The sequence below is a fragment of the Cynoglossus semilaevis genome, chromosome 11, assembly GCF_000523025.1.
Source record: "Cynoglossus semilaevis isolate Cse_v1.0 chromosome 11, Cse_v1.0, whole genome shotgun sequence".
NCBI classification, from domain to species: domain Eukaryota; kingdom Metazoa; phylum Chordata; class Actinopteri; order Pleuronectiformes; family Cynoglossidae; genus Cynoglossus; species Cynoglossus semilaevis.
The window spans coordinates 3,003,765-3,030,434 of record NC_024317.1 but is presented as its reverse complement, the minus strand read 5'-3'; the positions used below and the strand labels follow the sequence as shown (position 1 = coordinate 3,030,434).

The 26,670-nt window shown below is 42.9% G+C and overlaps 4 protein-coding genes and 1 non-coding gene across 7 annotated transcripts in view; 3 read left to right on the top strand and 2 right to left on the bottom strand.

The window, feature by feature from the left end:
• LOC103385866 (potassium voltage-gated channel subfamily B member 1) lies at window positions 1-5,574 on the top strand. The gene is made up of 3 exons (XM_025060046.1): window positions 1-5; window positions 272-321; window positions 2,210-5,574. Exons 1-3 carry the CDS (start codon window positions 1-3, stop codon window positions 4,102-4,104), a joined length of 1,950 nt encoding a protein of 649 aa, XP_024915814.1. The 3' UTR covers window positions 4,105-5,574.
• Window positions 5,575-7,787: 2,213 nt separating this feature from the next.
• On the top strand, window positions 7,788-14,823 carry LOC103385867 (retinol dehydrogenase 10-like). Its single transcript, XM_008319872.3, is given in 6 exon segments — window positions 7,788-12,608; window positions 12,610-12,958; window positions 13,575-13,673; window positions 13,978-14,123; window positions 14,208-14,339; window positions 14,432-14,823. Coding segments are annotated over 6 exon segments (939 nt in total). The 5' UTR covers window positions 7,788-12,516; the 3' UTR covers window positions 14,553-14,823.
• On the top strand, window positions 11,575-11,647 carry trnaf-gaa (transfer RNA phenylalanine (anticodon GAA)). The gene has a single exon. It is a non-coding gene; the product is annotated as a tRNA-Phe (tRNA).
• Window positions 14,824-15,063: 240 nt separating the features above from the next.
• On the bottom strand, window positions 15,064-22,221 carry cse1l (CSE1 chromosome segregation 1-like (yeast)). 3 transcript variants are annotated; one of them, XM_008319873.3, is made up of 25 exons: window positions 22,068-22,221; window positions 21,298-21,426; window positions 21,012-21,154; window positions 20,576-20,677; window positions 20,351-20,496; window positions 20,169-20,259; window positions 19,966-20,073; window positions 19,638-19,730; window positions 19,390-19,557; window positions 19,174-19,303; window positions 18,990-19,055; window positions 18,661-18,863; window positions 18,488-18,572; window positions 17,892-17,953; window positions 17,678-17,814; window positions 17,484-17,587; window positions 17,294-17,391; window positions 17,045-17,195; window positions 16,737-16,945; window positions 16,427-16,524; window positions 16,255-16,340; window positions 16,063-16,144; window positions 15,772-15,918; window positions 15,456-15,687; window positions 15,257-15,346 (listed from the first exon to the last, which is right to left on the bottom strand). In XM_008319873.3, the coding sequence occupies exons 2-25, from the start codon at window positions 21,380-21,382 to the stop codon at window positions 15,257-15,259; spliced, it is 2,916 nt and encodes a 971-aa protein (XP_008318095.1). In that variant the 5' UTR covers window positions 21,383-21,426; window positions 22,068-22,221. The 3 variants fall into 3 exon arrangements, with proteins under 3 accessions (XP_024915938.1, XP_008318095.1, XP_016892373.1); XM_017036884.2 differs by having other exon boundaries at window positions 21,298-21,422; window positions 22,068-22,212; XM_025060170.1 differs by lacking the exon at window positions 22,068-22,221 and having other exon boundaries at window positions 15,064-15,346; window positions 21,298-21,382.
• A 630-nt stretch (window positions 22,222-22,851) lies between these two features.
• The window catches only part of LOC103385871 (protein polybromo-1-like), a 10,766-nt gene continuing 6,947 nt past the window's right edge, over window positions 22,852-26,670 (bottom strand). Inside the window, exons 20-29 of the mRNA XM_025059902.1 lie at window positions 26,465-26,610; window positions 26,180-26,337; window positions 25,921-26,104; window positions 25,580-25,781; window positions 25,283-25,484; window positions 25,046-25,198; window positions 23,974-24,132; window positions 23,630-23,679; window positions 23,145-23,349; window positions 22,852-23,015 (exon numbers count right to left, since the gene is read on the bottom strand). Of these exons, the coding sequence (XP_024915670.1) occupies window positions 22,852-23,015; window positions 23,145-23,349; window positions 23,630-23,679; window positions 23,974-24,132; window positions 25,046-25,198; window positions 25,283-25,484; window positions 25,580-25,781; window positions 25,921-26,104; window positions 26,180-26,337; window positions 26,465-26,610 (1,623 nt within the window). The remainder of the gene's footprint in view (window positions 23,016-23,144; window positions 23,350-23,629; window positions 23,680-23,973; window positions 24,133-25,045; window positions 25,199-25,282; window positions 25,485-25,579; window positions 25,782-25,920; window positions 26,105-26,179; window positions 26,338-26,464; window positions 26,611-26,670) is intronic.

The following is a 26,670-nucleotide window of genomic DNA, read 5'->3' as shown; positions in this document are numbered from 1 at the left end:
ATGAGGTAATACGACGCTACGGCGCTCCGATGTAGTATTCTGAATAAGTTCACACCCATCTGTGGTTAAGGCACATTCCTCTGCCCGGCAGCCACACACACACACAGAGAGAGACGATGACATCACGGCGCCGTACCCAGGAAAAGTCGTATTATTTCCGTTCCGTAGTTCCACTTCCTCTTCATTTTCCTCTGTGTCACAGACTCGTCAGTGTCTGCCGACGGTACTATTTGTGTCACAGTCCCTTAATCTCCTCCTTAACTGACCTCAGGTTGGCACGTTACCACAGTGGGATAGAGGAGTATCAGCCAGGAGGTGGCGGTAGGTAGAGACACAACAACAACGACAGCAGCTCCTTGGTTCATTAACCGTCGTGCTGTCGTTTAGTGTTCGGCGTGATCAGTTAGCCAGTTAGCCTCGCAGGCTATTTTTAGATGGAAACCGTTGGCTCTAGTTTCCCTCGGAATGCCGCTGCTCGCAGTGAGATTTAAATAAAAGTTTCCTGAAACAAAAATCCCCATTTTTCAGCTCCCCTGGTATCCTCCTTTTCCTTAATCAACTTCCTCACGATATGACTAAAAATAGCGTCCCCGACCTCAGCCTTTACGTTGACCTTCGCTCCACTTTAACGTGAATCTTTATCTTCTCTTAAGGGGCTGGTCAACAATTATAATCAACAATAAATCTACCACTAATGGGTCGTTTGAAAGTGGTCATCCATCTTGTTCATCTCATGGGATCCACAACAGAAGGCAGTTGCAGTCGGTCCAGGAAGGGCAGCGTGGGCGCACAGCCAGTCACCTGTCAGCATTAATCAAACCAAACGGGCTGGTGATCGGTGCCTGGGACTAATCCTGCCTCCGACTGGCCCGGGACACAGACTCCGCTCCACTGTGACCTTGTGTTGGATTTTGCGTTGACTCAGAGACGGAAAGAATGGGTGTGACACACCTGTACATCCCCGGCCACGCAGCCCTTATTAATCCCGGGCACAGATTATATGATAAGCAGGCGGCTCAGTGTGTGTGTGTGTGTGTGTGTGTGTGTGTGTCACAGACCTCCAGTAGAATGTCAGTCTGTCTTACTGTCCAAGAACACTCTGTTCAACCTGTGTAATTCTCTCCACTGCTCTATGTACTTTTGAAGGAACATGCCAATACAACTCAAATGTACTTCACGTCTCCGTCCTCCCCCACGTCCCCACCGTTGGTCAGTGTTGTACCTCCCTGCATTAATACTTGATGACCACTGGGAAAACACCTGCCCTGGAGATCGCATTAGCTCTGACCCACGAATTTCTAACTTGACAAGGGGACAGCGGCTAATAAAGACAGAAAATGTCAGCACTCTAAAGGCCATCGGCCGACATTTTTGGAAATATCGGTTTTGACACAATGAGACTCCCTGACAGGACTGACTTCCTGTCTGTTACTAAGAAATACATTTTAAATACAACCTTGAAAAGTTTTGGTCCAAACATTACCAGCTATCTTGGCCGAACACCTTCACACTGACAGGCTGCCTCTGGGATAAAAAAAAGGTCAAAGACGCCAACATTATTTTAAGTAACAAGAAAAGTCATTTGTAAAACCTTAAACATTCAGAAACCAAGTACGATTTCTTTGGACATATTAATCCTGAACCACATCGTCCTCCTGTCGCAGGGCTAATCCACCACTTTTACTTACAAACTACAACCTCACATTTCCTGTGAAGACTCCCTGTCCTCCAGAACTGTAAGGATGTCACTGTGTCCTGAGGAACCTGAGTGTCCAGCAGTCTCACGTCCTACCAGAGGTGGAGGTATTGGTTTACAAGCTGCTCCCTTCCTTTCACTGGGACTCGGTTAGCCACAAAACCACAACGGCGAGGTAGCAGAACACGTGGACCTTCACCAGATGACCAGAGAAAAAGTCTCTCTGTCACATGGTCGATTCCCACCTCAGCGTAAACATTAATCCGATTTATTTAAGTTTAGATATTTTTTGGGTCTTGAATCCATGTTGCCAACCCTTTGTTCAGAATTCATCTGAGTAACAACAACTTCAGTCAGCTCCAATTTGAAATATAAATCCAAATTGTTAAAAACTCAGTTCACTAACTCCTAGTTTCATTAGCCGCCGCTGCCACCTGCTGGTAGTCTCACCCTCAAAGAACACATCTCCATACTTTGGAGCTGGACCATACGAACAGTACCTCTAGAACACAGATATCTTTACTCTTTCCTACTTTATAACGTTTCATTTGTCTGTTGTTCTGTTTGTTTTTCAGATCCTAGCAATCATCTCCATCCTCTTCATTGTTCTGTCCACCATCGCCTTGTCTCTGAACACCCTCCCGGAGCTGCAGGACACCGATGAGTTTGGTCACCCCACAGACAACCCGCAACTGGCTCACGTGGAAGCTGTGTGCATCGCCTGGTTCACCATGGAGTACCTGCTCCGCTTCCTCTCGTCCCCCAACAAGTGGAAGTTCTTCAAGGGTCCTCTGAACGTCATTGACCTGCTGGCCATCCTGCCGTACTATGTCACCATCTTCCTCACAGAATCGAACAAGAGTGTCCTGCAGTTTCAGAACGTCCGCCGCGTGGTTCAGATTTTCCGTATCATGAGGATCTTGCGTATTCTGAAGTTGGCGCGTCACTCGACGGGTCTTCAGTCTCTGGGCTTCACCCTGAGGAGAAGCTACAATGAGCTGGGTCTGCTCATCCTCTTCCTGGCCATGGGCATCATGATCTTCTCGAGTCTGGTGTTCTTTGCGGAAAAAGACGAAGAGGACACGAAGTTTAAAAGTATTCCAGCTTCTTTTTGGTGGGCCACCATTACCATGACTACGGTGGGCTACGGCGACATCTACCCTAAAACCTTACTGGGAAAGATAGTCGGGGGTCTGTGCTGTATTGCTGGAGTACTCGTGATAGCTCTGCCTATTCCTATTATTGTAAATAACTTCTCTGAATTCTATAAAGAGCAGAAGAGGCAGGAGAAAGCCATCAAGAGAAGGGAGGCCCTGGAGCGCGCAAAGAGAAACGGCAGCATCGTCTCCATGAACCTTAAAGATGCGTTCGGCCGCAGCGCAGAACTCATCGATGTGATGGTGGAAAAGTCCGACGACAAGAAGGACAAGCAGCACGATAACCACGTGTCCCCCAGCATAACAAAGGGGACACCCAAACTAAAGCCACAAAGTAGCTCCAACAGCCCCGTGAAGACTCCTGAGCAGGTAAAGCCCTGCAGCAGCCCGCAGCACCTCAGCGCGCAGAAACTGGAGGAGACGTACAACGAGATGGCCAAGACTCAGTCACAGTCCGAGCTCAAGAACAAGGAGAAAGGCCCCCCGTCCAAAGTGGTCCGGCACGGAGCTGAATTTGAGATGGGATACATAGCACCTGACGCCATACTGAGCACCGCAGAGATAGTGACTGATATGAGGAGCATGTCCAGCATCGACAGCTTCCTCAGCTGCAGCGCCGAAGCTGCCGAGGGTTCTCGCTTTGCCCACACTCCCACAAGCAATACCGCTGGTAGCGTCGCCACCAACCCTAGCCTGGAGAATGAGCTTGAAACATTTCAGGGAACTAATTCACCTCACACGGGACGAGGCCTCAAGCTGGGTCCGTATTCTGACAGCCCCAGGGGCTCGCGCTCCAGCAACCCCCACAAGAGGCACCTGCTGAAGGTCAGCTTCAGAGGGAGTGAGGAGCTGGCTGCAGCCGTCCTCTCCGACAGTTCATCAGTCCAGAGCCCAGAGATATCCGTCTACACAACCGCCAGCAGCCGGACACCCACCAAGAGTCCAGAGAACTTACGCGCCGGCGTTTTCACCTTTCACGATGCGTCCATCAATCGGTTCATCGACGCTGACACGGAGGAGGAGGAAGAGCTGCACCTGCACGACGGCTCGGGCACCAACCCATCTCAAAGACTCCTGGAGCGGTACCCCCTCAATGTTGGCCATCACTCCGGCTTCCAGCGGGGGTTCAACCACAAGGAGGGTTCCAGGAGGAAGCTGGGTAACAGCACTCTGCCCCTGGAGGGGCAGGAAAACCACGTGGCTCAGGAGCTTCAGCCGCTTCAGGGAGAAAAGAGACAACATGATGCTTAAAGGTTACAACCAGAGACAGAGCAGAGAGGAGACACACTTTTGGGTGGAAGGGTGGGGTGAACGATACTGACCTTCACATATAGACGACGAGCACTGAAGACATTTACGAAGAGAAAAGAAAAGCAGTAAGATACAAGACACCTCCTCGGAAAAACTAACAGCATTAGATACAAACAAACCACCATCATCAGAAGATCTGGTACATTTTCTAAACATGCAGTTAAACTTGAACATTTTTTTTTATGAGTCAATAAGATTTTTGAATGTTTTCACTGTTGAAACAGAAGCAGGTTTAACTGCAGTGACGAGGATTTAGTCATTAGTGACATCTAGTTGTGGGCCGGATTTTGGGGGTTCACAGTTCATAAGTGGGGCCCCGGGCCGTGACTTTGAGACCCTGTCTTAAACTATTATCAGGTAATGTGCATGTTTTTGGTCACCAAAAAATTAAAAACAGAAACAAAATGAAACGTTCAACAAAGGTTCCAGTGAATTACTAAACCGAAGAACCTCAGATTTAACTGCATTTTTAGAAAACTGTACCAACTTTTCTGGGAATCAGGCGAGTGAGAACATCGTTGATACGGAATTCTGATCAAAAAGGTTTTTATAAACAACCGTCGCGGCCCAACATCTGACCTTTGTATGCATTCATTTCTGAAACCTATAAACTGCACTTCCTCATTTTAGCCTATAACACCGTTACAGTTTCTGCATAGATGTTATAAAGCCAGAATATAATGTGTTTGTTTGTTTGTTTGTTTGTTTGAATAATTCAAAAAAATATTTTTATATTATCCCGGTTCAAAGCCAATAGCAGTTTTAATGAGTAGCAAACCACACGGCGTGGACTTAGCACTGCAGACTCCAAACACACTCACATACAGTTCCACTTTCAACCACTACACCGGGGGGGGGGGGATATTTATTTTAATAGTAGTTGTGAATATTATATTTATCTTTAAAAAACGATGGCATTAAAAACCTGGTGAGAGTTTATCTTTTACTTCCTTTAACTCCTACAAACTGGCCTTAGCTGAAGTCGTCTCCCAGGTTTTAGGAGACGGAGACGAGGAGCGCGTTTGTCCGTCGACGACACGTCGTGGCGACGTCTCGCTCCTTGATATTTTTCTACTGCACAGACAACACACGGCTGCAAGCGTCCACTCTTTCTCCTTTGTTCCTTGTGCTCGGAGAGAGAGAGAGAGAAAGAGAGAGACAGAGAGAGAGAGAGCGCACCTTAACTTATTAGTACTTTAAATACGAGCACCAGGAAGAAAGAAACTGATTGAATCTGTTCTTTAATGTATCGTGGTTGTTAGTTTTGTGTGTCTGTGTGTGTGTGTGTGTGTTGCTCAGAATGATATAGTTTTTAAAGCGGGAAAAAAGGAATGTTCAAAATGAGTTTGTCGTTGTCGTCCAGTTAGTTGAACTAACCAGGTTTTTCTGTGTCTGAGGGAATTATCAATGTTGTAGATGTTAAACTTCAAAGGTAGAATATAACGAAGACTCACTGTGGGCGGTCACAGGAGGAGAATTCAAATATTTTATATTTTTAAGATTGTTTTCTAACAGACATGGACAGAATGGAATCTTTTAGATTTGCATTTTGCATTTGAAAGGCACACGTTTTTTTTGGTTAGCGTTAGCGTTCAGTTCCGGTACCGTTGTATTAGCCCCAGTTTTCTCTTTCCGTTTTTCTCTGCTGTATTGAGAAGAACCAAAGGACAGTTGTTTCCGATCAGTCGCACAGATGTTTGTACGTTTCGCTCTTCGATCTCAGTGTGTTTTTGTTTAACAACGGAATCATTTCCATAGGAACTACCTGCGATATCTTTTTTAGAAACGTCAAATATACAAAGTACACATGACGTGACGTGACTGAAAAGATGAAGAGGAAATAATCACATCATCGACATATGTACAGATTCAAAAGTACAAATCTGAAAAGATGAAGAGGAAATAACCACATCATCGACATATGTACAGATTCAAAAGTACAAGTCCACTACGATTTTGCTCTGGTGAATACTGTTATGATACTGTTATGATTACTGTGATTTAGACGAAGTTATTCTGCTACTTTTTTTTTGTGAATGTCTACATGTCAAAGTGCGGGTTTTCACACTTTCCTTTCTGGGACCATAGTGCTGAGCATCAGGTTATCAGTGGAGCTGTACTCCAACAGAATCATGACAAAACTGGAACGACACTCTTTGATACAGCTACTAAAAAGCGTGAATTTTTTTTGCATAAATTAGTCAAAAACAAAAAGAAAATATTGACAGTTAAATGACCCGGCTGATGACACACCCCACAGCTTTACCTACATTATACCCATTAAAGTTTGACAGGAAGTATATGTTATGCATCCTAGGCTGCATAAAGCATCTTGCTCTTGGACAATACAGGTATTTTGGGCCACGACCCTCACTTTCAGAAACCCTTATTTCTGACTTCACATGTAACTTCCTCCGCCCTGACTCTCTCGACGTTGCCTCGTGAAAATATTTTTTTTTCCTTCGCAGCTTCACATACCTGCACTGAACATTTGCATGAAAAACAAAAACAGGCTGAACACACTGGGGCAGACACCGTTTCCATGGTGACAGGTTAGACAGCTGGGTTTTCCCACATGTGATGCAAACAAGTCCCATCGTGTGCAGTGATGGAGTTGTTAAAGTCTCCCGCAGCACGTTGTGAACCGTTGATATTCTACTCACACGTCCTTTCAACTTTTATCTTTCTGTTCACCTGTGGCTTCAGCCAGGATTACTGAAGACGGCGAGTGCAGCGGGAGCGGGAAAACCTAGACAGGGACACATTCATTAATCAGTCTTTAATTTCACACTTTATTGCACATGCATATAAACAACACTCGCAGGTTTGTAACCAATGACAGATGGAGCAGATGACACACGAGTTTCTGCCACCAAGAGAGTGAGAGTGAAATGTGAATGGAATCAAAAAAAAGAAAAAAGAAAAGAAACAGCGTGTGACCAACAGGGCGGCGCAGCAGAGCTTTCAGCCTGATTACAAGTGACATTTATTACTCGGCTTTCCTCGTCACGCGTCCAAAATATCTCTTCATGTTGTCGATGAACTCGTCACGTGATGTTAGTTGAGGTGGTTTTTCATGCAGGGAGTGAGGGGAGGGAGGGAGGGAGAGAGGAAGGGAGGGAGAGAGAGAGAGGGAGAGAGGGAGAGAGGGAGCCGTGGGAGTCTGTAGGTCAGGGGGGTCAAACTCATTTCTACCGGGGGCCACATCAGCCGTACAGTTCCCCTTGAAGGGCCGGTTGTAAATGGAAGACTGTAAAGATCAGGGGTCTCCAACCCCTGGTCCGTGGACCAGTACCAGTCCATAGGTTATTTGGTACCGGGCCGCAGTGGGACACAATGGAACAAAAAAATGTACTTAATTTTTACTAATTTACTTCGCTAAAAAAAATCCAGTCATATCCATTTACACCTTGCTACCGGTCTGTCGTAACAGACTAAAACATGTTTCTGCAATTGATTACTATTTGATTGATTATAAAAACTTTTAATTTCTTAGGCTAAGAAACTCTGCTGCATGGGCTTTTACTAAATGCTTTTTAAGCTCCCGCGGGCCACACAACATGGCTTGGCGGGCCACATTTGGCCCCCCGGGCTTGGGGTTGACACCCATCACGTATGCTGTAGATTGTCCTTGTTCTCAGTGTTTCTCTGTGAACCAGCAGTGAGAGAACAGCTGTGGTTTCACTGAGTCCATTTTTCAGAAAGGGAGCGTTAAAAAAAAAAAGCCATTATCTGCTATTTGGTAATGCACTTTACAGTACACTGATGATCAGCCTTTGTCTGTCAGTGAACCAACAACCCTTTTTGTTTGTGTCTAAGAGGTTTAATTGTATTACCAGGTTTCAGATTTAAGACTGTGACGTGCGTCTCTGGCTCCATCAATAGGTCTAAATGTGTCATTTCAAGACTTTGTGGTTCAGATCACTTCACCCGTGTACGTATGATGTCGGGTGAGTTCACAAACCTCAGGCTTTTTTCAGGAAAAGGATTTTATTGGCCATATTAAACAGCCAAACATTTGTAAAATAATAGTAATAATAGTAATAACAATAACAGGTACATGTTGTACATTTGTACCCGGGTTTAAAGTTCTCTGTTCTCTGATAATAATTACTGGAAAACAAGCTAATAGTTCTATTTTGTCATGAACAATCTCATTCCCGTATTATACTGTTAGACGGTTCCTGTTTTTGTTTTGTTTTTTTACATTTCATGTAGGGCTCTAGAACCAGCATGAGTGAACAGAAGTCAAATAGAGCGCCCCCTTTCTCTGCACTACCTTGTGATTTAAATGGGAAAATCTCACCATCATGCAGATTTAGTTAAGAGGCTTTAAAAAGGTCACAGAAGATTGTGTTTTTACGGCATATGCATGGGTTAGTCAAACAGTTCCAAGACTGGTGATAGAATTTCACTAGAGTCAGATTTGAATAATTAAAACATGTGAAGATTCATCGCTAAGACGTCTGAACGGCTCGGACCAGTTTTACCACCATACATATATAAACAGAGCTCGTTTTATTTGACTGTTTTTTTAGCCCTAACTTAAAAGGACTCTTGTTAAAACAAGCTACAATTAACAGATATTTTTTGCATTTTTTTCTAAAAGGCATAAAAGCAGGATGTGGCCTGGTGTGAGAGACACCACCCAGAAATCCACAAAGACGGAATTCCGTAATAAAAGGAAGGCTGACAGTGTTTAGACTTAAATGGAAAAGATGTTGAGAAAAAGATTCATTATTGTCCTAAATTTAAAAAAGTATTTAAAATCCTTAGGACTTTTTTGTCTTCCCATTGTTAAAGTTTATACACTAAAAATTCAAAACACTGGTTTTTTTTTTACTATTCCAGCTTTAGGTTGTTTGTTTTTTTGGGGTTTTTTTTATCAGAATGACAAAGCAGAAGCAGTGGTGAGGTTGAGGCATCCTTCGGAGGAAGTGATCATTTCTGCAGTTCTAAAAATACCGTCTTGAGCTTGAAGTGAAAGCTCAGTTACAGGAATGTCTTTGGTCAGACGATGTCACTGAATCCCAAGGAACAAACTTTGTAATAAAAGTCCTCTAAGAAACATGAGGCTCTCCGGGCTCACAGCAGACTCTACAAAAACAAACAAGAGCCGATGTGTAGATAAAACATATGGGAAAGATGATGTTTCACAGGGAAAAGGAAAGATTTATTTATATTTGTCACACTATAAAGTCTGATGTGTAAAAATAGAGGAGGTTTGGAGCCTTGCATAATCAAAAACCATTCAAAAACAAGTCCAATTTAAGATTTTTTTCTCTGAATGGATGAACTTTATCGGGTCCTTATTTTTAATGTTTTTCACCACTGCACCTTCTTTAATTCCCTGCACCAAAATTCTCTCCTTCAGCTGGTAAAAAAAGCACAAATTCCAAGTATAATCTCTCAGCACAATGAAATTCACAAGATGTTAAAGCCAAATACAGACGTTTAAATTCCGAGACTCGTCATGTTATGAAACTCCTCCTTAGAACCAACACGCGTCTGTTTGCTGCCTGTTCTGTGTCTGAGGAAACGTTTGTTCTGTAGAGTTTGGTTCTTTGTACCATTTGACTTTGTAGAATGTTGGTTTTCCTATTCATTATCGCATGTAGCATCGGTAGGACCTTCGTCACTCTGAGCTTGTAAATATCAACTGAGATAATGTAGGGAGAGAAGTCTACGAATTATTTAAAGCATTTTTTTCTGACTGAAGCTTAATAAATGAAGATACTACAGAGTTGAACCAGTGGAGTCTATTTTATTACCTGTCTATTGTTGTGTGTCTTTCACTAAATGCTAAAAACAGAAACGTCCTCATAAGGACGAAGTGGAGCCGCGTGATATATAGAACAACAGCACACTCTAGCGGTGTGTTTCTTACAGTGACAGAGTCACGGTATTCTGTCTAACATTGCACAAAAAATGTAAATATACAGTATTTACTCAACCTGTCTGATTGTGCTTTAGCCAAAAGGAACAAAAAATGTATCCCATCCCAAAAAACAAATCAACTCATAAACAAAAAGCTTTTGCAAAGTTAAACTATGTGCAGTTAATATTTGATTTTTAAAGATAAAAACAGTTAGAAGGTCTATTTATCCAAGGTTAGTTTTTTCTTTCTGTTTATCCAGTAACTATTCTTGGTTTCCGTGTGCAGATTATGAATTATGAAGTGTTGACATCCGGCTGTGACAACACCATTAAAATGTACATTTATAAAATGCCACCTGATGTGGTTGAGGTTTTTTTTTTTTTTTTTAAGGGAATGAACCGTTGACTGCAGGAATAGCTCACAGAAGCAGATGACAGATTACCATGTGTTGTGTGACACATGGTCATAACTACATCAGGACCATGTGTTGGCGAGGATTACACAACAGCCGGTGCCTGACATTACTCTGAGATGTTTTTTTTAAGAGACAGAACCCATCTTTAAATTCTCCTTTTCACCTGATCTGAATTATGAAATCCTGAAGGTCAAGAACCAATCGGAAAAACTGTGAATTATTTCATGTAGCGAAAAGAAAACAATGTCAGGAATTGGAGATTTGTGCACATGTGCTAAGTAGTTTATCAACTTAACATTTCAGTAAGATGGATAAGCCACTTCACAACAGGGATCACAAATAACTTTCTGCAGATGAAAGGAATGTCCACATGACACGTGATCAGTCTATAATTAAATACTGGACACAAATGTCCTGTAGGGGAAGTAAAAACGACAGAATGAAAAGGCAAATGTACACTGACTTTAGAATATGTGCAGTATTTAAATACAGGAGATGAGAGGAGAAGAGAAGAGAAGAGATACGATACGTTACGATACGATAACACACGATACAATACGATATCATATAACACATTACAATGAAAACACCATACAAGAGCAAAATATTTTTTAAATACGGTACCGTTAACACCAGAGTTAATACATAAGATAATCATGTGATAGTAGATATCCAAACAAATACGTCCAGGGAGTGGATTTAAGAGATAACAGCGTGAACCTCTATTTGTTTTCTGTATATTTACTGCTGATACTATAGTAATATTTGGTATACTACTGTATACTCCGTAATGTTAGGATTTTTAAAAAAATCTATATCTAAATCATGCTTACTAGCTCTTTTACTAGCTTAAAAGTTTGTATGCGAACATGTAGCACAAGGCTAACGCCGCGTGTTAAGACAAAATAAAGCAAAGTTCGTGTGTTTTTCATTTCTTATAACCAGTGTCATGTTAACCGCCAGTGTTTCCAAACATTTTTGTTCACTTTATGTCACACAAACTTAGTTAAAAAGTTGAAATAGTGACGTACGTCGCAGAGCTCACCTTTTCTGTAGTCGCTTATATTCGCCATACATAGAGTAGTACTACCGGATTGTACAGTGAACATTCTCACCTGCCGAAATAGCTCAGTTGGGAGAGCGTCAGACTGAAGATCTGAAGGTCCCTGGTTCAATCCCGGGTTTCGGCATTTTGTTTCCCATCGGTGTTCGTTCGTTCTTACAAGAATGTTTGTCTGTTGTGAACTTCGTTAGAGGATTACTAACTCAAAAGTGACTAATAAAACCCAGTCAGAAAGTTAGTTGTTAAAAGACTTCTCTGAAATGGACAGTCGTGGACTAAACAAAAACTTGATGCTGAATTCAACACCTTTAAGTCAGATTGAATGTTTTAATGTTCCTGTATGCTAGGAGAACAACAACTCTTTTTCTTTCTGTATTTTTTATTATGATAGTTTGTGTTCTTGACAAACAAGGAAGAGGTCTTCAATGTATTTCCAGAGCAGGATCCTTAAACTGAGGCAGGGACTCTCTCCCAAAGTAGGAATCGACTTCGGTGCTATTGGTGCTACGATACCCAGGTTCAGATATTGGTATTTTTTAACATTTGCAAGGTATAATAAGTGGGGTTTATAATTTACAGTTCTATGATTATCACTCCATACAACTGTCCCGTGATCAGAAATTGCCGTATCCCCCTGCAGTACCTGCGCAGACCCCATGGAGTTTGAAGAGCCCCGTAGGAAAAAGACAGAATTATACATCCATACAGTGAACACATCTGATTCACAGAGTCCATGTTGGTAAATATAAAACCTGGTCTGGTTTTATAGTCTTAGGACCTGCTGCATTAATCCTCACTACAGTGTGTCAAAGTGTCTTACAGTCAGTCCTCCTCATTCATCAGACCACCATAAGTCGACCTCCTAATCCCTCACTCTGTTGTTATATAAACCGCCCGTGCACTTCACGTCACGCAGACACACATCCACTCCACAGCTTGGCTCTCTGCCCGTGAGGGTATTTAGTTCTTGCAGGGCACGGAGGGACAGGCAGCATCATGATCGTTCTGGTGGACCTCCTGCTGATGCTCATCGACCTGACCGTCTCCATCGTGACGGCGGTGATCCAGACTTTCCTGCAACCGCGGCGGCGAAGGGGAGCTGTGTCTGATCACGGGGTCCGGGGGCGCGCTGGGTCGCCACTTTGCCCTGGAGTTCGCCAAGGAGGGCGCGCACCTGGTGCTGTGGGACTGCAACACCGCAGCCAACGAGCAAACGGCCCGGCTGGCGCGGGAGACGGGAGTAGAGGTGCACGCGTACACCGTGGACCTGTCCGAGCGCAAGAACATCTACGAGACGGCGGCCAGGGTGAGAGCGGAGGTCGGGGAGGTCTCCATACTGGTCAACAACGCCGGAGTGGTGGCCGGGCGGAGGCTGCTGGACTGTCCTGACGAGATCCTGGAGAGGACTCTGCTGGTCAACTGTCATGCACTTTTTTGGGTGAGACCTGACGGACACGTTTGTGAAATCTGTGCCTTAAAGTCACGGAGATGATGCGGTGTCACAGTCTGACCAGGATTATGTAACGTCCATCCCCTGATGGAGGACGAGTGTGTGCTGTGAGCTGTGTTTGCTCAGTGGTGTGTGAAGGGATCAGACTGTGACACAGCACAAAAGGATTCATCACAGACATTACTAAATGAATAGTGAACGTGTGAGGACCAAATGCCGGGTCTGGGTCTGGATCTGGTCCAGATTATGCAGAACCCAACATCTTAGATCCAGGTTAGAGTTAAAGTCGTCATGAATTATAGAACAATTAACTTTATTGGTCAAAACACTGAGGGTAGTTCAGTCGACTCATAGAGTTAACTTCAAAGGTTAACTCTGCATCATCTGCACCGTCTAACTCCAACACATTCAGACGGTGATTGGAGTTGGTTACGTCAACTTCCGACAAAGAAAATTAAAATCTCAGCACAGCATGTGATTTTGTGCCTGATCCTCTTAGAGCTGAAGTCTCGTGTTTCAACAATAGAATAAAGTTAAGCTCTAAATAAACAGGCATTCACTGAGCAGGTGGACAGTGAACATGACTTGGTTTTTTCTTCACCAGATGACGAAAGCCTTCCTGCCTCAGATGAAAGCAAACAACCACGGTCACATCGTTACCGTGGCCAGCGCTCTTGGACTCTTCAGCACCGCATGTGTCGAGGTAAATAAAAAAAAATCACAAGTCACATTCATAGATGTTCCAGACAAATTTTCACCTTTAAAAAAATAAAGTCTGTTTTTTGGAAATGAACTTAAACCCACCCTCCAGGTCAAAGGTCACATACCTTCAGCAGTAGGTTCCCCCCCAGACCTTGACCTTTGACGCTAATTTCTCTCGTCTCGTGATCTTTCTATTTAAGCTTATAATTAGTCGGGTTTTCAGGTTGTGTTTTAATGGTGAGTCAAAACTACCGTGCTGTAACTAACCAGACTTTTTTTCCTTTGTTTATATTATCAACAACTAGGATTACTGTGCGAGTAAATTTGGAGCCGTCGGTTTCCACGAGTCGCTGACTCACGAACTGATGGCAGAAAACATAGAGGGTGTAAAAACAACTCTCGTGTGTCCTTACCTCATCGACACGGGGATGTTCGCAGGCTGTGAAATCAGGTGAGAGAACGTCCGCATCACTTCGACCTTTCCCTCCATTCGTTACAACTTCAAATGTATTTTATTTTGAAAAATCTCTTCCAGGAAGGAGCTGAAGAGTCTAATCCCTCCTCTTCAGCCTCTCTACACCGTCCAACAGTCCATGAAGGCCATTCTCGCCGAACAACAGATGATCTGCATCCCTCGGATCATGTACATCCCCTTCCTGGCCCGAGCGTAAGGAACAACCTGAGCGAACGAAACGCGTTCAGTAGAAAAATGAGACGAAGACGTGCATTAATGCTGCTCTTTTGACCTTTCACCTACAGGCTGTTACCCTGGGAGGCAAATGTGGTGACGTATCGCTTCATGGGTGGAGACAAGTGTATGCTACCTTTCATTAAGCACGTTGAAACAAAAACCGCTAACGGCCACATCACGACCTCCTGACCTGCCTTCAGTGATGGACCGACCTTGACCCGAACACTGTTTGTTTCGTTGTTGTTGTGAAAATTAGCAATAAAGACATAATAACTGCCAACTTGACGGTCGGTTAGTTTCATAATCACCCAAAAATATAAACAAGTGCATCCCTTTTTTATTCACATTAACAAACAGTGCTGAAACATAAGACTAGACAAACATCTACACGGGGGAAACAAAGAAAAATAATTAGGGCTGAGTTAGACTGGTATCCATAAAAAGCAATGAGTCACACACACACAACAAAAATAATAAGGGCTGAGTTAGACTGGTATCACACACACACACACACACAAAAATGAAATGATTCCGATGTGATCGTCTTCCATCAGCTGGTCATGTTCCACAACACTGACTCCATTTGCCACCACTGTTGTAATTTATTGAATTGACATCGACACGGCAACGTCGTCATGATATCTCGTTCTATCTTTTGCTCCACATCAAGTCCAAACATGAAACTGAATTTTTGGTCATGTCTTTTTTTTTTTAAAAAAAAAGAAAAAGCCTTAAAATGACTTCTGATAACTTTATGATTTCTCAAGTAAATCCATCAAATAGCCAAATGAAGACTTAGGTCTGTGGGGTGGGTCATGTGACCCAGGCTGTTCTGTGGCTGCTCCCGTCTGTGTACTGCAGTCAGTACTGTTCCATCGTCCGTTCTGTCAGTATCAAACCAACTGCACACTGGCCGCCTGCAGATACCCCTGCAGATACTGGAGGGCCTCAGCGTTCAGACTGGTGCTGAGCATGGACGGAACCTGCAGAGAGAGAGAGAGAGAGAGAGAGTTGGTGAAAACATTTTAGGAAGGAACAGAATGAAGGAGGTGGCGTTGGTGACGGCGTTCCTCCTGTGGTCGGAGAACCTACCCTTCCAGGACAGGCGGTGGAGAGTTTGTGGAGAGACTGGGCCAGCAGGAGTTTAGGGTTCCCCACGGCATCTCCGATGGGATCGTGCTCCTTCTTCCCTGCGAACGCCAGCTGTGAGAACGCCGTCTGGTAGCTGGCCGTGTCCTCGATGTCGATGAAATGCTCGTCGTCGGGGATGCTGTCATCTTCTGGTAACTCAAACAGACCAATCAGGGCTTGAAGCAGTGGAGTCCTGAAGAGAAACACGAAAACATCACCACCGCAGTACTTTTACTCTGACCCTGAAGTGCAGATATATTTTTGACCCCTTCCTCACCAGATTTTGGTGTACTCCGTGTCCATCATGGCAGGACACTCTGTGAGTACTTTAGTAATACCAATAGCACAAATCTTCTTCTCCACCGCACCAGAAACTTTCTGCACTTCCGGAACGACTATTTTTTCCAATACCATACCAAACATTCTGCAACAAGAAAAACAAAAAAAAATTTTTTTTTTGAAATGTTTTTTTGCACATTTATATAGTTACAGCCAGTATAAATGTACTGTAGTATAAATACCACAACAGAGTACTTTTGTTAACATAAAGTATTAAATATCCTCTCACTTGGGTTGGATGCTGTCAAATATCTCCTGTAGGGCGATAGCTCCATATTTGACACAGTACAGGTTGACAAACACCAAGAAACCTGGAAAACAGGTCGACAACCGTGATTTAATGTTAGAGTTAGATAGAAAAGTGTTGGGAAAAAAAAAAGAAAATCACTCGTTCCACACACAGTGAGGTGACAGTACTCACTCTTGACAAACTTGGTAGTTTTGGAACCCTGAAGCCTCTGGAAGAGCAGAATGAAAATCTGTTTCCTGTACTGAATGATGGACTCTCTGAGTGGACGAAGAAAAAACACAACTGTGAATAAAGACATCAACAAAACAAATAAAAATCAACTGAGGTAGAACGACAGACTTACGGGGGCATGTGCTCGATGATGCTGTTGAGTAGATAAAACCCCTGGTGGTCGTTGGCCTTTGAGGCAATAAGCTTTTGGAAAACTCCCAGCAGGCCAGGCTGAGGAGGCGAAACAAGAATACAGTTTTATGTCAAGTACAAGGAAATAAACAAACTCAGATCAGGTTGTGTTTGTGTTTTAACTCTAATCCAACATCATTTTAATCTGGCTTTAAATGTTTCAGTAATGTTTAGTTTGTTGAGCTACACACAGGCTGAGGTCCACACCACCTGACTGTCGGTGTCACACACACCTCCACGTCATGACTTACTATTTTATCTGCGGAGGTGTTGGCGATACAGGCTCCTCCCTTCTGCAGGTAGGCCTGAAGCAGCCGCACCAGCGGGGGGATGTTTCCTGAACGCTCCCAGAGAACGGGCTGCAGCAGGTGAGGGAACAGAGCCATGTAGGAGGAGGGGATGGAGTTGGAGTGGATCTCCAGGAGGAGGGACATCACCTGGAACACGTACGGAAGGAACTCTGACGAAAAAAACACAACAAGAAGCTGATGAGATTCTCCTGTTCACCAGACACAAAATAAAATGTTAAAGATTTCCAACACTGAATTGTTCCACCAACCCTGCACATCGTTCTGAAGGATCTCAGTGAAGACGGGGAAGAGCGCCTCCTCGAAGCTGCCCACAGTGGTGGGGTTGGCTTTGCAGGTGATACGGATGGACAGGCAGAGAGACTCAAACAGATAATGGTTGAAGTGGGGTTTACTGGGGTTCTAAAAAAAATGAAGAAAAAGAGAGAAAAGTGTTCAAATATTCATTTCGTCCTCGCAAAAAAAACAAACACTCAACATAATAAAGAGGTTTCGTTAACCTTGCTGACTAATAAGAGCTTATGAGTGAGTTGACCAATCAGAGTGGGGATGTAGGGAACGATGGTGTCCTGCAGTAAGGAGAAACTGCGCATGATGGCTATAAATGTTGAAACACAAACACAAGAATTAGATCAACGGAACTAAAACAACAACATGACGCTGACGGAGAGCAGGAACACCAGGAGTTGCCTTTCATGATGTACTCGTTCTCTGCCGATCCAGGAAGCGAAAGCGCCTTGAACAAATTGTTGAGCAGCTGTTCAGTAAAAGGTGCCATTTCTGCAGGGGTGATACTGAAACACAGAACCGTTGGACGGGTGAGTGCTGCGAAACTTTGGAGGAAACGACCGGAAGTCGTTTAGCTGTTGTTAGCTGGGACTCACAGAGTGCTGTTGTTGGGGCCTCTCATGGTGAAGAGCCGCTCTAAAGCATGGGCGGCGTACGTGTGTTCCACTGTGCTCTCTGCCTGCAGGTGAGCGATCAGTAGAGGAACCGCCTGCAGCAGCTGCTCCTTTGGAAGCTGAAGGAAAAAAAACCCTGGATGATCATTTATGTCAGCTTTTATGTAGTTAATCTGATAAAGGAAAGAGTTCATACCTGACTCCTAAAGATCATGACATATTTGATGGCATCTGCCTTCAGCACCGGGAACTCATTAACTGACAAAAAAAAAGTGAGAGTTAGACAGTCTGAATGTAACATCTTTACAGTTATACTATATATCAGAGAACATCTGAATGTAACATCTTTACAGTTATATATATCAGAGAACCCCATCATATTTTGTCTGAATGTAACATTTTTACAGTTATACTATATATCAGAGAACCCCATCATATTTACTTTCTAAAGATTAAAGATAATCTGGCAATATTTAAAAACTAATGTAATAATGTAGACTGCAATACTAACAGAAGTTTAACAAAAAAATGATTAAAAAAAAAACTTTACTGATAACTCAATAACTAGTCAGCAGTAACTGTCGGCACCAGTCCTTACGTACAAAAAAGGTTAGGGACCGCTGCTAAATATGCATCATATGTCCCAGCAGAAAAAGAAAACATGTTTTAATATTACAGAATGTGGATTTATCTCGATTAATCCCGAGTAATTAACAGCTGCACAGTGATTAATCAGATGTAATTTCTTTGAATGTTTGACAGCCTTAGTGAAGTGATTAAAGTGATTCTTACTATTGGAGGATTTTAGGTCGGATAGGATGTGATTCACAAAGAAATCTGTGAGATTCACCAACTCATTGGCTTGTGTTATTCCATGCTGGAAAAAAAACAAAAACAACATAATTCACAAATTAAACATGTACATTCATGTATGCATCACAGTTCAACTCAAACTCAACACACACCTTCTGTGTCTGGGCTTTCGACGCCAGCGATGTGACCAAATATATGGCGGCGTCTTTGTGTTTCCAGTTTCCTCCGGGGTTCTTGGCGTATTCTCCCAGCATGGAGTTGACGTAGCCAGAGAAGATGGCCGTGACTGGACCCTCGAAGAACTTACAGAGGCCTCTCACCAAGTCGCACGCTGCTCTGCGGCGCGTGTCAATGTCTGAGTGAGGACGAGACAAGGTAAGAGAACATGCAACCTACATACAGAAAGACTGGGAATCGAACCAGCAACCTGATGACTGACATTTTTGCCATTGTGTGGCATGACAAAATATGTTTTTTTTACCTGATCCTTCAAGGTCTCTTCTGATGTATTCCTCCGAGTTATCTTCAAACGCCTCTTCATCTGCACCTGACGGAACATGATTGACAGACGGGTTCAACAACGTTTTTTTTCTAATCCGATTGGTCACAAAGAACGGCTGTGTTTAAGACTAATGGTGTATATGACAAACCAAACTTCAACTTACTTCTAAACTCCATGTTGGGCACAATGACCTTCTCACAAATGCTTGTGAGCGTGTTCTGGTCCTCAAACAGGTGTTTGTAGTGTGGTCGTTCACAGACTGAAGCCAGGAACTGAATTGCGTTGCTAACGAGCTGAAACCAAGGTGACGTGTGTTGGTCAGTGCACCGAGAAGTGGCGTCAAAACAGAAACAGAAAGATGAAGCGGCGCTGCCCTCACCAGGTCGTACTTGACCTCCTGCCCAGTAGAAACCAACAGGTTCCAGATAGCCGTGACAAAGCGTGGAAGATATGGCTGAAATTCCTCGTCGTATTTTTGGGCGTAAAGAGCAGCGTTGTCGCAGATCTGGGACTTGAGGAGCTCCAGGAGCCCGGCCTCCTCCTCATCCTGGAAACACAGTAATGACTCAGTAAAGCATGAAAGGTTTGAGGAACAAAATGAAGTTTTCAAACAGAAAGACAACTCACATCTGTTTGTAAAAGTTTATTATCCAGTGTCAGCAGACCGTGAAAGTTGGTCATCCACGTCTCCATGTTGTCTTCGAAAAACTCTGGGAGATCCTGTTAAAAAAAACAAAAAAAAAAAAAAAATCCAGCATAAAGTCCATGTGAAACAGTGAGTCAGAATTAAATTATTTTCTCTGAAATTAATTAAGCAAAATGAATATGTTCTACATTCAAATATTTAATTTGACTATAATTATTTTATTATTACAATAATCTATTAACGATATTACTTCCAATGAAAAATGAATGGAACAGAACAATTTAAACAACATGATTGAACTCCACTGACCTGGAAATTAAGGCTGTAAAAAAGTTTGGAGATGAGTGTGAGGGAAGAGAAGAGGACCTTCAAGGCACCGACGTCTGTAGCGTGAGTTTGACAAAACTCAATAGTGGCCTGTGATGAATGGTAGGATTTAAAAAAAAAAGGGTTTAGAGAAACATAATAACTGTTTTAATATTATAATTGTTGTTGTTGTTGTTGTTACAAACCTTAAACAATTCTGTCAAGGGCAGAGCAAATGTGTCCAGAACAAGTTTAATCTCTGTCCACAGTTCATTTGATTTAAATTCATGACGGTATCTAGAAATGAATGAAAACAAAAAAGAAGTGAAATATTTGAACAAAAATCATGTTTAATCAACAGGAAACGTCTTCAGATCGTCAACGTTACCTCTTGAAAAGTGAATGTGCGGTACGAAGCACTCCGTTAATGATGTGAAAGTCTCCACTTCTGAAGCGAGTGACCATCTCTGTTAGAAGGTCGGGCCATTTCAGAGGGAAGTCCTCCCTCCCTATGATACTAATGGCATCACTCAACTGTGGAGAGCCAGAGAACACCTGAATCAGTGTCTTATTTCAGGCTGAAATCAAACATTCACAGTGTGTGGAAACCTGCCTGTTTTTGAATCTGCTCAGGGCTGCTCAGCATTAGATTTACAATGTTCGCTTTGATCGCCGTTCGGTCTTGATCGGAGATTTTGTTTGGTTCATCTTCAACCTTTAGTAAGAACAGTGACATATCAACACAATGCAAACAGAACAGAACAGAAGTCTAACCTTCATACAAGGCAGTTATTTTTACTGACAAATGTGATTACAAATTCATAGGACTATGATCTTATTAGTAAATGTTCACTGTAAAGCCATGGCCTCAAACTGACAGCTCCTTCCTCTTCTTAAGGAAAGCCTAATGTTTTATGACTAAAACTCAATATAACTATTTACAAAAGGGGGCGCTGCAGAAAAAGATCAACAAAGACTGAACAAGATTGATTTATCTAGAATGTAAAGAAAAACAAACAAAATAAACACAAGCTCCTAGAAAGACTCACAATGCGCCAGTTTCTTTTGATAAAGTTCTTGAATGTCACAGCAGCACAGACACGGATCACGTTGTCCTGGGACTTTTCCAGCAGCGTGAGCAGTAATAAAGGGTAGTTCTGGTGTCCCTCCACAGATTCAAGAAACTTTTCAGCTACAAAAATAAATTAAAAAAGAAATTAAATTAAAAAAAAAAAAAAAAAATAGAAATTAAATTAAAAAAAAAACAAACCCTGTAAATATCCTTGTGAACTCATTGGCAGATCAGCTGGAGTACATTCTGATAGTATTGATTACCTGGACGTCTGACGTTTGGGTCTGGGTCCAGCGTTTTCTGAAGGAACTCGGTGAGGGTTTGAAGGTTGCCATCATTTAGTTCCATATTCAAAAGTGCAGGCGTGAAGAGCTGAGTTCACGGATGTCTGTCTAGGAAAAAAAAACAAAACAGCAGTGTTATTAAATCGTACAACTCCATGGCACTTTTCCCAAAGTTGAACAAAAATCCTCTGTTTTAAGTCACAAATTAAACCTTACCATCTACACCGAGGTTGACGTCATTAATCACAGTTAGTCATTCATAACATTTGGGGTGTCATTCATGTTCGCCTGTTAGCAGCCAAGTATCATAGCTACATTGACATCAGAGGCATTTCAACCGCTGATTCCAGATCGGTTTGCAACCTAACGTCAAAGCTAACCGGCTAAAGCTTGTCAAGTCAAATCACTGTAAAATAAACAGCTTAAAATCAGCGTTCGGCTAAAACAACGTCCGGACCGTGAACCACGGTCGATGTCTCAGATTCCTATTTTATTTTAAACGAATAACGCAACGTCAACAACTAGTTGTACATGTTGGAAAGCGCTGATACGTTTCAGTGAATAGACTGATCCAGAGCCGATCATCAACACAAGTTAGCCGGCTAACGTTAGCGCTAGCCTGCTAACGTTACTTTTGCTAATCACAAAATAAAACAAACTACACGTATTCACAAGAAACAAACAACTTTTCCTCAATGTAGTACATTTATTTCAGTGACGGTGAATGTCAGAGCAGTCAGGTGTCCTACCGTTGCAGTGGGCTGGAGTCAGGAGGTGCTGCTACACTAACAGGCTGCACAGACGTGCTCACGGTGGCAGCTTTCAAATGTGTGGAGCAAAAGGAACTGCGCGGTTTGTAGACTGCGCGTGCGCAAAACTAACCAGGACTGCCGTAAGACACACCCCTTTACAACGCAACTATTTACTACATGTATATTTAAAAAATTACTGTATCGTTGATATCGACGAGCGGTCCGTGTTCAACAAAGAAAGAAATAACTTTGTTGCGACATTAAAGACGCGGAGTTTAGTATTCAGCACCCTCTAGGGGTAAACTTCCATATTGTTCGTTTTTATTTTTACTCTCTTTAACTCAGTTCAGTCCTTAAAGAAGGGGCGATATTTGAATTGTGATTATACCAAAATTCTATAGCTACAGTTACAGTTACACTTGACATCCTAAAAGTTAACGGATTATCCTCAGTATTTACTTTATTCTATTCCTTAATAATTGAGATTCCAGCTACTCTAGTTCCACTTTTCCAAAAAAAATCACAAGACAAACTGAACAATTCACATTTAATCGTGAAATCATGGTTGGCATCCATCACAGAATGACAGTCTTAACAACAAAGTACTTAAAACAACATAGATCTGAACTGTTAAACAGAAAAGCAGCTCCAACACATAAAGCAGTTTAATACAAACACTTTTGAAATGAGACACAAAACAAATCAAACACTTTTAACAAGCGTATCCCGCGTCCTGTCTCACAGGTTCAGGGACAGAGTTTAGGCTCAAACTGTGAACGTGCTACAGGTGGTGCGTTTGGCGGATGTTCAGGGTGTCTCGGAGCATCAGGTCTCGCAGTCGCCACAGGGCGTCTGCCATGGTCTTGTGGGCGCCTTTGCTCTTCAGCCAATGAGATGGTAGCTTGCTCTCTTGTTCTTTTGTCAGACGAACATCTTGCTTTTGAGCTGAATGAGGAATCCAGTAGATTACTGCTGCTGCTGTCAGTGTTTTCTGTTCAACTACTTTCTTTATATTTTTCACTTAAAATAATATCATATATACTGAAAACATAGACAATCAAGCACAATCCTAACCTGACAACGCTTGGTCCCACTTGCTGATGGTGGACGACTCTGCAGTCAGGCCCTCTATGTATCTGAGGTACGCCTCAGAATGAAGCAGCCGTTGTGTCTTGGCTGGTGGAGACACGAACATCGGGGTGGACGGTTGCTGGAGGGCAGGTTGTCCCATCAGCCCCTGTCCTGGGTACGGAGGTGGAGCCTGCTGCCCTGGGGCAATCTAACAGTAAAAACAAGAAATTGATTGATTTTTTTCTCTCTGCCTTGAATTTATATTGAACTTCATTTTCAGATACTTGTGGATGCACATAACTTTAGATGGGTCTCATAGTATTTTATGCAGGTTTGACGAAGTATGACATCATTAGTGATTTTTTTTTGCTCAAATAAGAAGAATTACTTTCTTTTTTCCAGATGTACCGTGATTTAGAGGAGTTTTGTTACATTTGGATGCCTTTCCTGGGATTTCAGTGAAGATCTTGTAGGGAGTTAGAAATTACCTGGGATCCATGAATGTGTCCTGATCCAGGTCCTCCCTCCCTGCTGACACCTGAGGTAGTCAACATTAGGGAAGTCAAATGTTACCAATCCACATGACGACATGATTGTCCATTTTATTTGAACACAACACACATAAATGAACACTGTAACTGGATCTATCATTAATCTACATTGGATCAACTACGAGTGCTAAGTATAAATGTATCCACGGAAGTCCAAAATTAATGTTCCGGCTCATAGGATACTGAATTTGGGTAAGGTTCAGGTATCCCCTCCAGCAAATCAGATTCGTAGGAAGGAAGCGACTGCGGTGCAGACGGGGCGGCCATGACAGTGCTCTTACCAAAGTGTGGCATTCCAAGGAACCCAGGCATAACTGGAAGGAGATGGGGGGGGAAGACGGGCCCCCCCATATGATGAGGCGGTATGCCAGTCATACTAACCATGCCTTCGTGACCCAGCAGGGGGCCCATAGCTGACCTATATACACCCATCATACCTTCTAAAGGAGGGAGAGTCACAACACAGAGGCAACATGCGTCAGTCAAACATGCAACGTTGCCATGCATTGCTATGTTAATGATCAGTTAATTAGTACTAACGAGGCAACAGAATGGACGTGGCAACTGCACCATGGAAACAATGTAATGTGTTAAAAGGACGTAACAAATACTGATAAATGTCAGTCTATTTAAGTGGTAACATTTTAGTAGTAATATACACCAATACATGTGCAGGCTTATTAACATAACATAAAATCTTTAAAGAGAAATATGGGTGATGCTAACATTCTGCTTTCTGTTATTTGATTTAACAAAGATTTGGACACAGCCCTGCAATAAAACATGAAGAAGTGTAACTCAAATGCTCAAAATAATATTACAAGAGCAATACAACAACAACCTCCTCTAAACTATCCCACTGTCAAAGTCTTACTTAGAAACTAACCTCCTCAAAACTACCCCACTGTCAAAGTCTTACTTAGAAACTAAAATCAGATACTACATTTACATTGCTATTATTTTGACTATTTTTGTTATACTAGTTTATTGTATTTAAAAAAAGTACAAGGTATGATCATTATTTATGTTTTTTTGGGGGGGAGTGGTTAATGTTGCATTGTACTTGTAATAATATTATGAGCATGTTAGAGGCCAAATGTGCAGTTCATCTTCCTCTTGTTCACTGTTAGGAGCTGTGATTTTATTGGACCAGATTTATATGTTTGTCCTTATTTATTTATTTTGACCTTATATTGAAGTCACCCAGACCTCTCTTTAGTTAAAAAAGAAAATTAATTAAATTGTTGCAACATTACACCCATGCAAACAGAGATGAACCAAAATGGCAGTTCAGCTTCTTTTTCCAGCCTTCTAGGGAGAACTGGAAATCCATCTGCATCTATGAGGGGTTACCTGACACAGGTGTCATGCTGGAATTTAGAATTCCCATGGGGGTTGGGGGAGGCACCACCCCCATCAGTGCCCCTACTGGGGTACCTGCTCTTGGGGACATCTGATGATGGGTCCTGTCACGGTCCTGCTGCTCGGCCACTTTAGCTGCTCGTTCTGCGACGACAAGACAACATTTGAAATGTTGCCATAAAAACCACGAGAACCAAAAACCATGTGTGTTTTTTTTTTCTTTCCCACCTTCATATTCTGCTTTCCTGGAACTCTCCAGGTTCCTCCACTCTGTGCCAACCAGGCGGCTCAGGTCCCCGAAGGAGAAGTCCGGGTGCTGGGCTTTGATGACTGCTCGCATCTCGCTGCTGAACAGGATGTAGCCGCTCATGTTGATCTTCCGTTTTGAGCCTTCCTTCTTTGAGAGACCTTTAATGGATTTTGGTGTGGACTGGAGGACGAACACAAAAACCCACACAGAGGAAGTGAAACCAGATCTACAAGACGGTTCAGCCTGCTTCGTAGTAAAAGACTGAAAACACCGACCTGTGGGGGAGTGTACGGCATGATGTCCATGTCACTGGAGAGGGAAGACTGCATCTGAGGGATGGAGTGGTCCCCGAGCTCACCGTCGTCGTCCCCGAGGTCCTCCAACTCCTCATCTGTCATATCGGCAAACTTTGCCTCCAGTTCCTCAATTTTCCGGTCCAGCAGAGGCGACGGCTCCTTCTGTGGCACGATGAGCTTCCTGTAGGAGGAAATTATACATCCTTATAGTCAAAGAATTCAAATCAACTGAGTGACATTACTTACATTCATCTATACATATATAGTGTGTACAGCTGTCACCCAGGTCATCAGGGTTGTCAAATTTTGAGGTTTTTCACCTGAAATAATAAACTTCATCCTCCACGACTTTTGCTGAGACTGAAAAGCGCTTCAGCCCCTTGAATTTCTTCATCTGCTTCTCACTGTCGATGTAGCGACTCTCGCACAGCAGGACGTTCTCTTCGGGGACTTCGGTGGGACGGCACGACAAGTAGTCCTTGAAGGACGACACGACACATTTTCCTGTGAACGAAAAAACGTTTCGATGAACCACAGATCAAATATTCAGTCTTAGAGTCTGGTGAAACCGTGCGGCACCTATGATGCAGGTCATGGGACAGGTCTCCTCCAGGTTGCTGAGGAACACTTCCTTCTTGTAAAACATTTTTGTTGGCTCGTGCTCTGTTTCTTCAGGATGGATGAAAATGGGACCGAAGAAGTAGCCGGCGCCGTCCCGCATCCACATTTTTTCAATCCTGTGTTCCACAGGCAAACAGAAACGGGGTTTAATGTGTCTGTAACTTTAAATTGTACATTTTTATACAGTTCACTGCAAATAAACAATTCACAAAAAAAAAACTTTTATAAATGCAGTAATTCCACCTGCCCACACGATGGCGCACTAAACCATGAGAGCCAATGTAAACGCAGTCTCCAACTTTGAGCCAGTGGTTGTTGTAGTAGAGCTGCTCAAAGTACTGACATCCTGGCTCCCCATTGGCCACTTCGATGGTGACGTCCTCCCTCTCCTACAGACAGACGAGAAACTCGAATCAGTAAATGTTGACGTTAAGTTTAAATCTGATTGG

Bases quoted from the DNA above. Each gene is read 5' to 3' on its own strand.
- LOC103385866 (XM_025060046.1), top strand. The intron at 322-2,209 runs GTAGGTAGAGAC...TCTAGAACACAG, and splicing joins GTATCAGCCAGGAGGTGGCG to ATATCTTTACTCTTTCCTAC.
- cse1l (XM_008319873.3), bottom strand. From the start codon at position 21,382: ATGGAACTAAATGATGGCAACCTTCAAACCCTCACCGAGTTCCTTCAG. The intron at 21,155-21,297 runs GTAATCAATACT...TTATTTTTGTAG, and splicing joins CCCAAACGTCAGACGTCCAG to CTGAAAAGTTTCTTGAATCT. The intron at 16,525-16,736 runs GTAAGTCATGAC...TCGCCTCCTCAG, and splicing joins ACACCTCCGCAGATAAAATA to CCTGGCCTGCTGGGAGTTTT.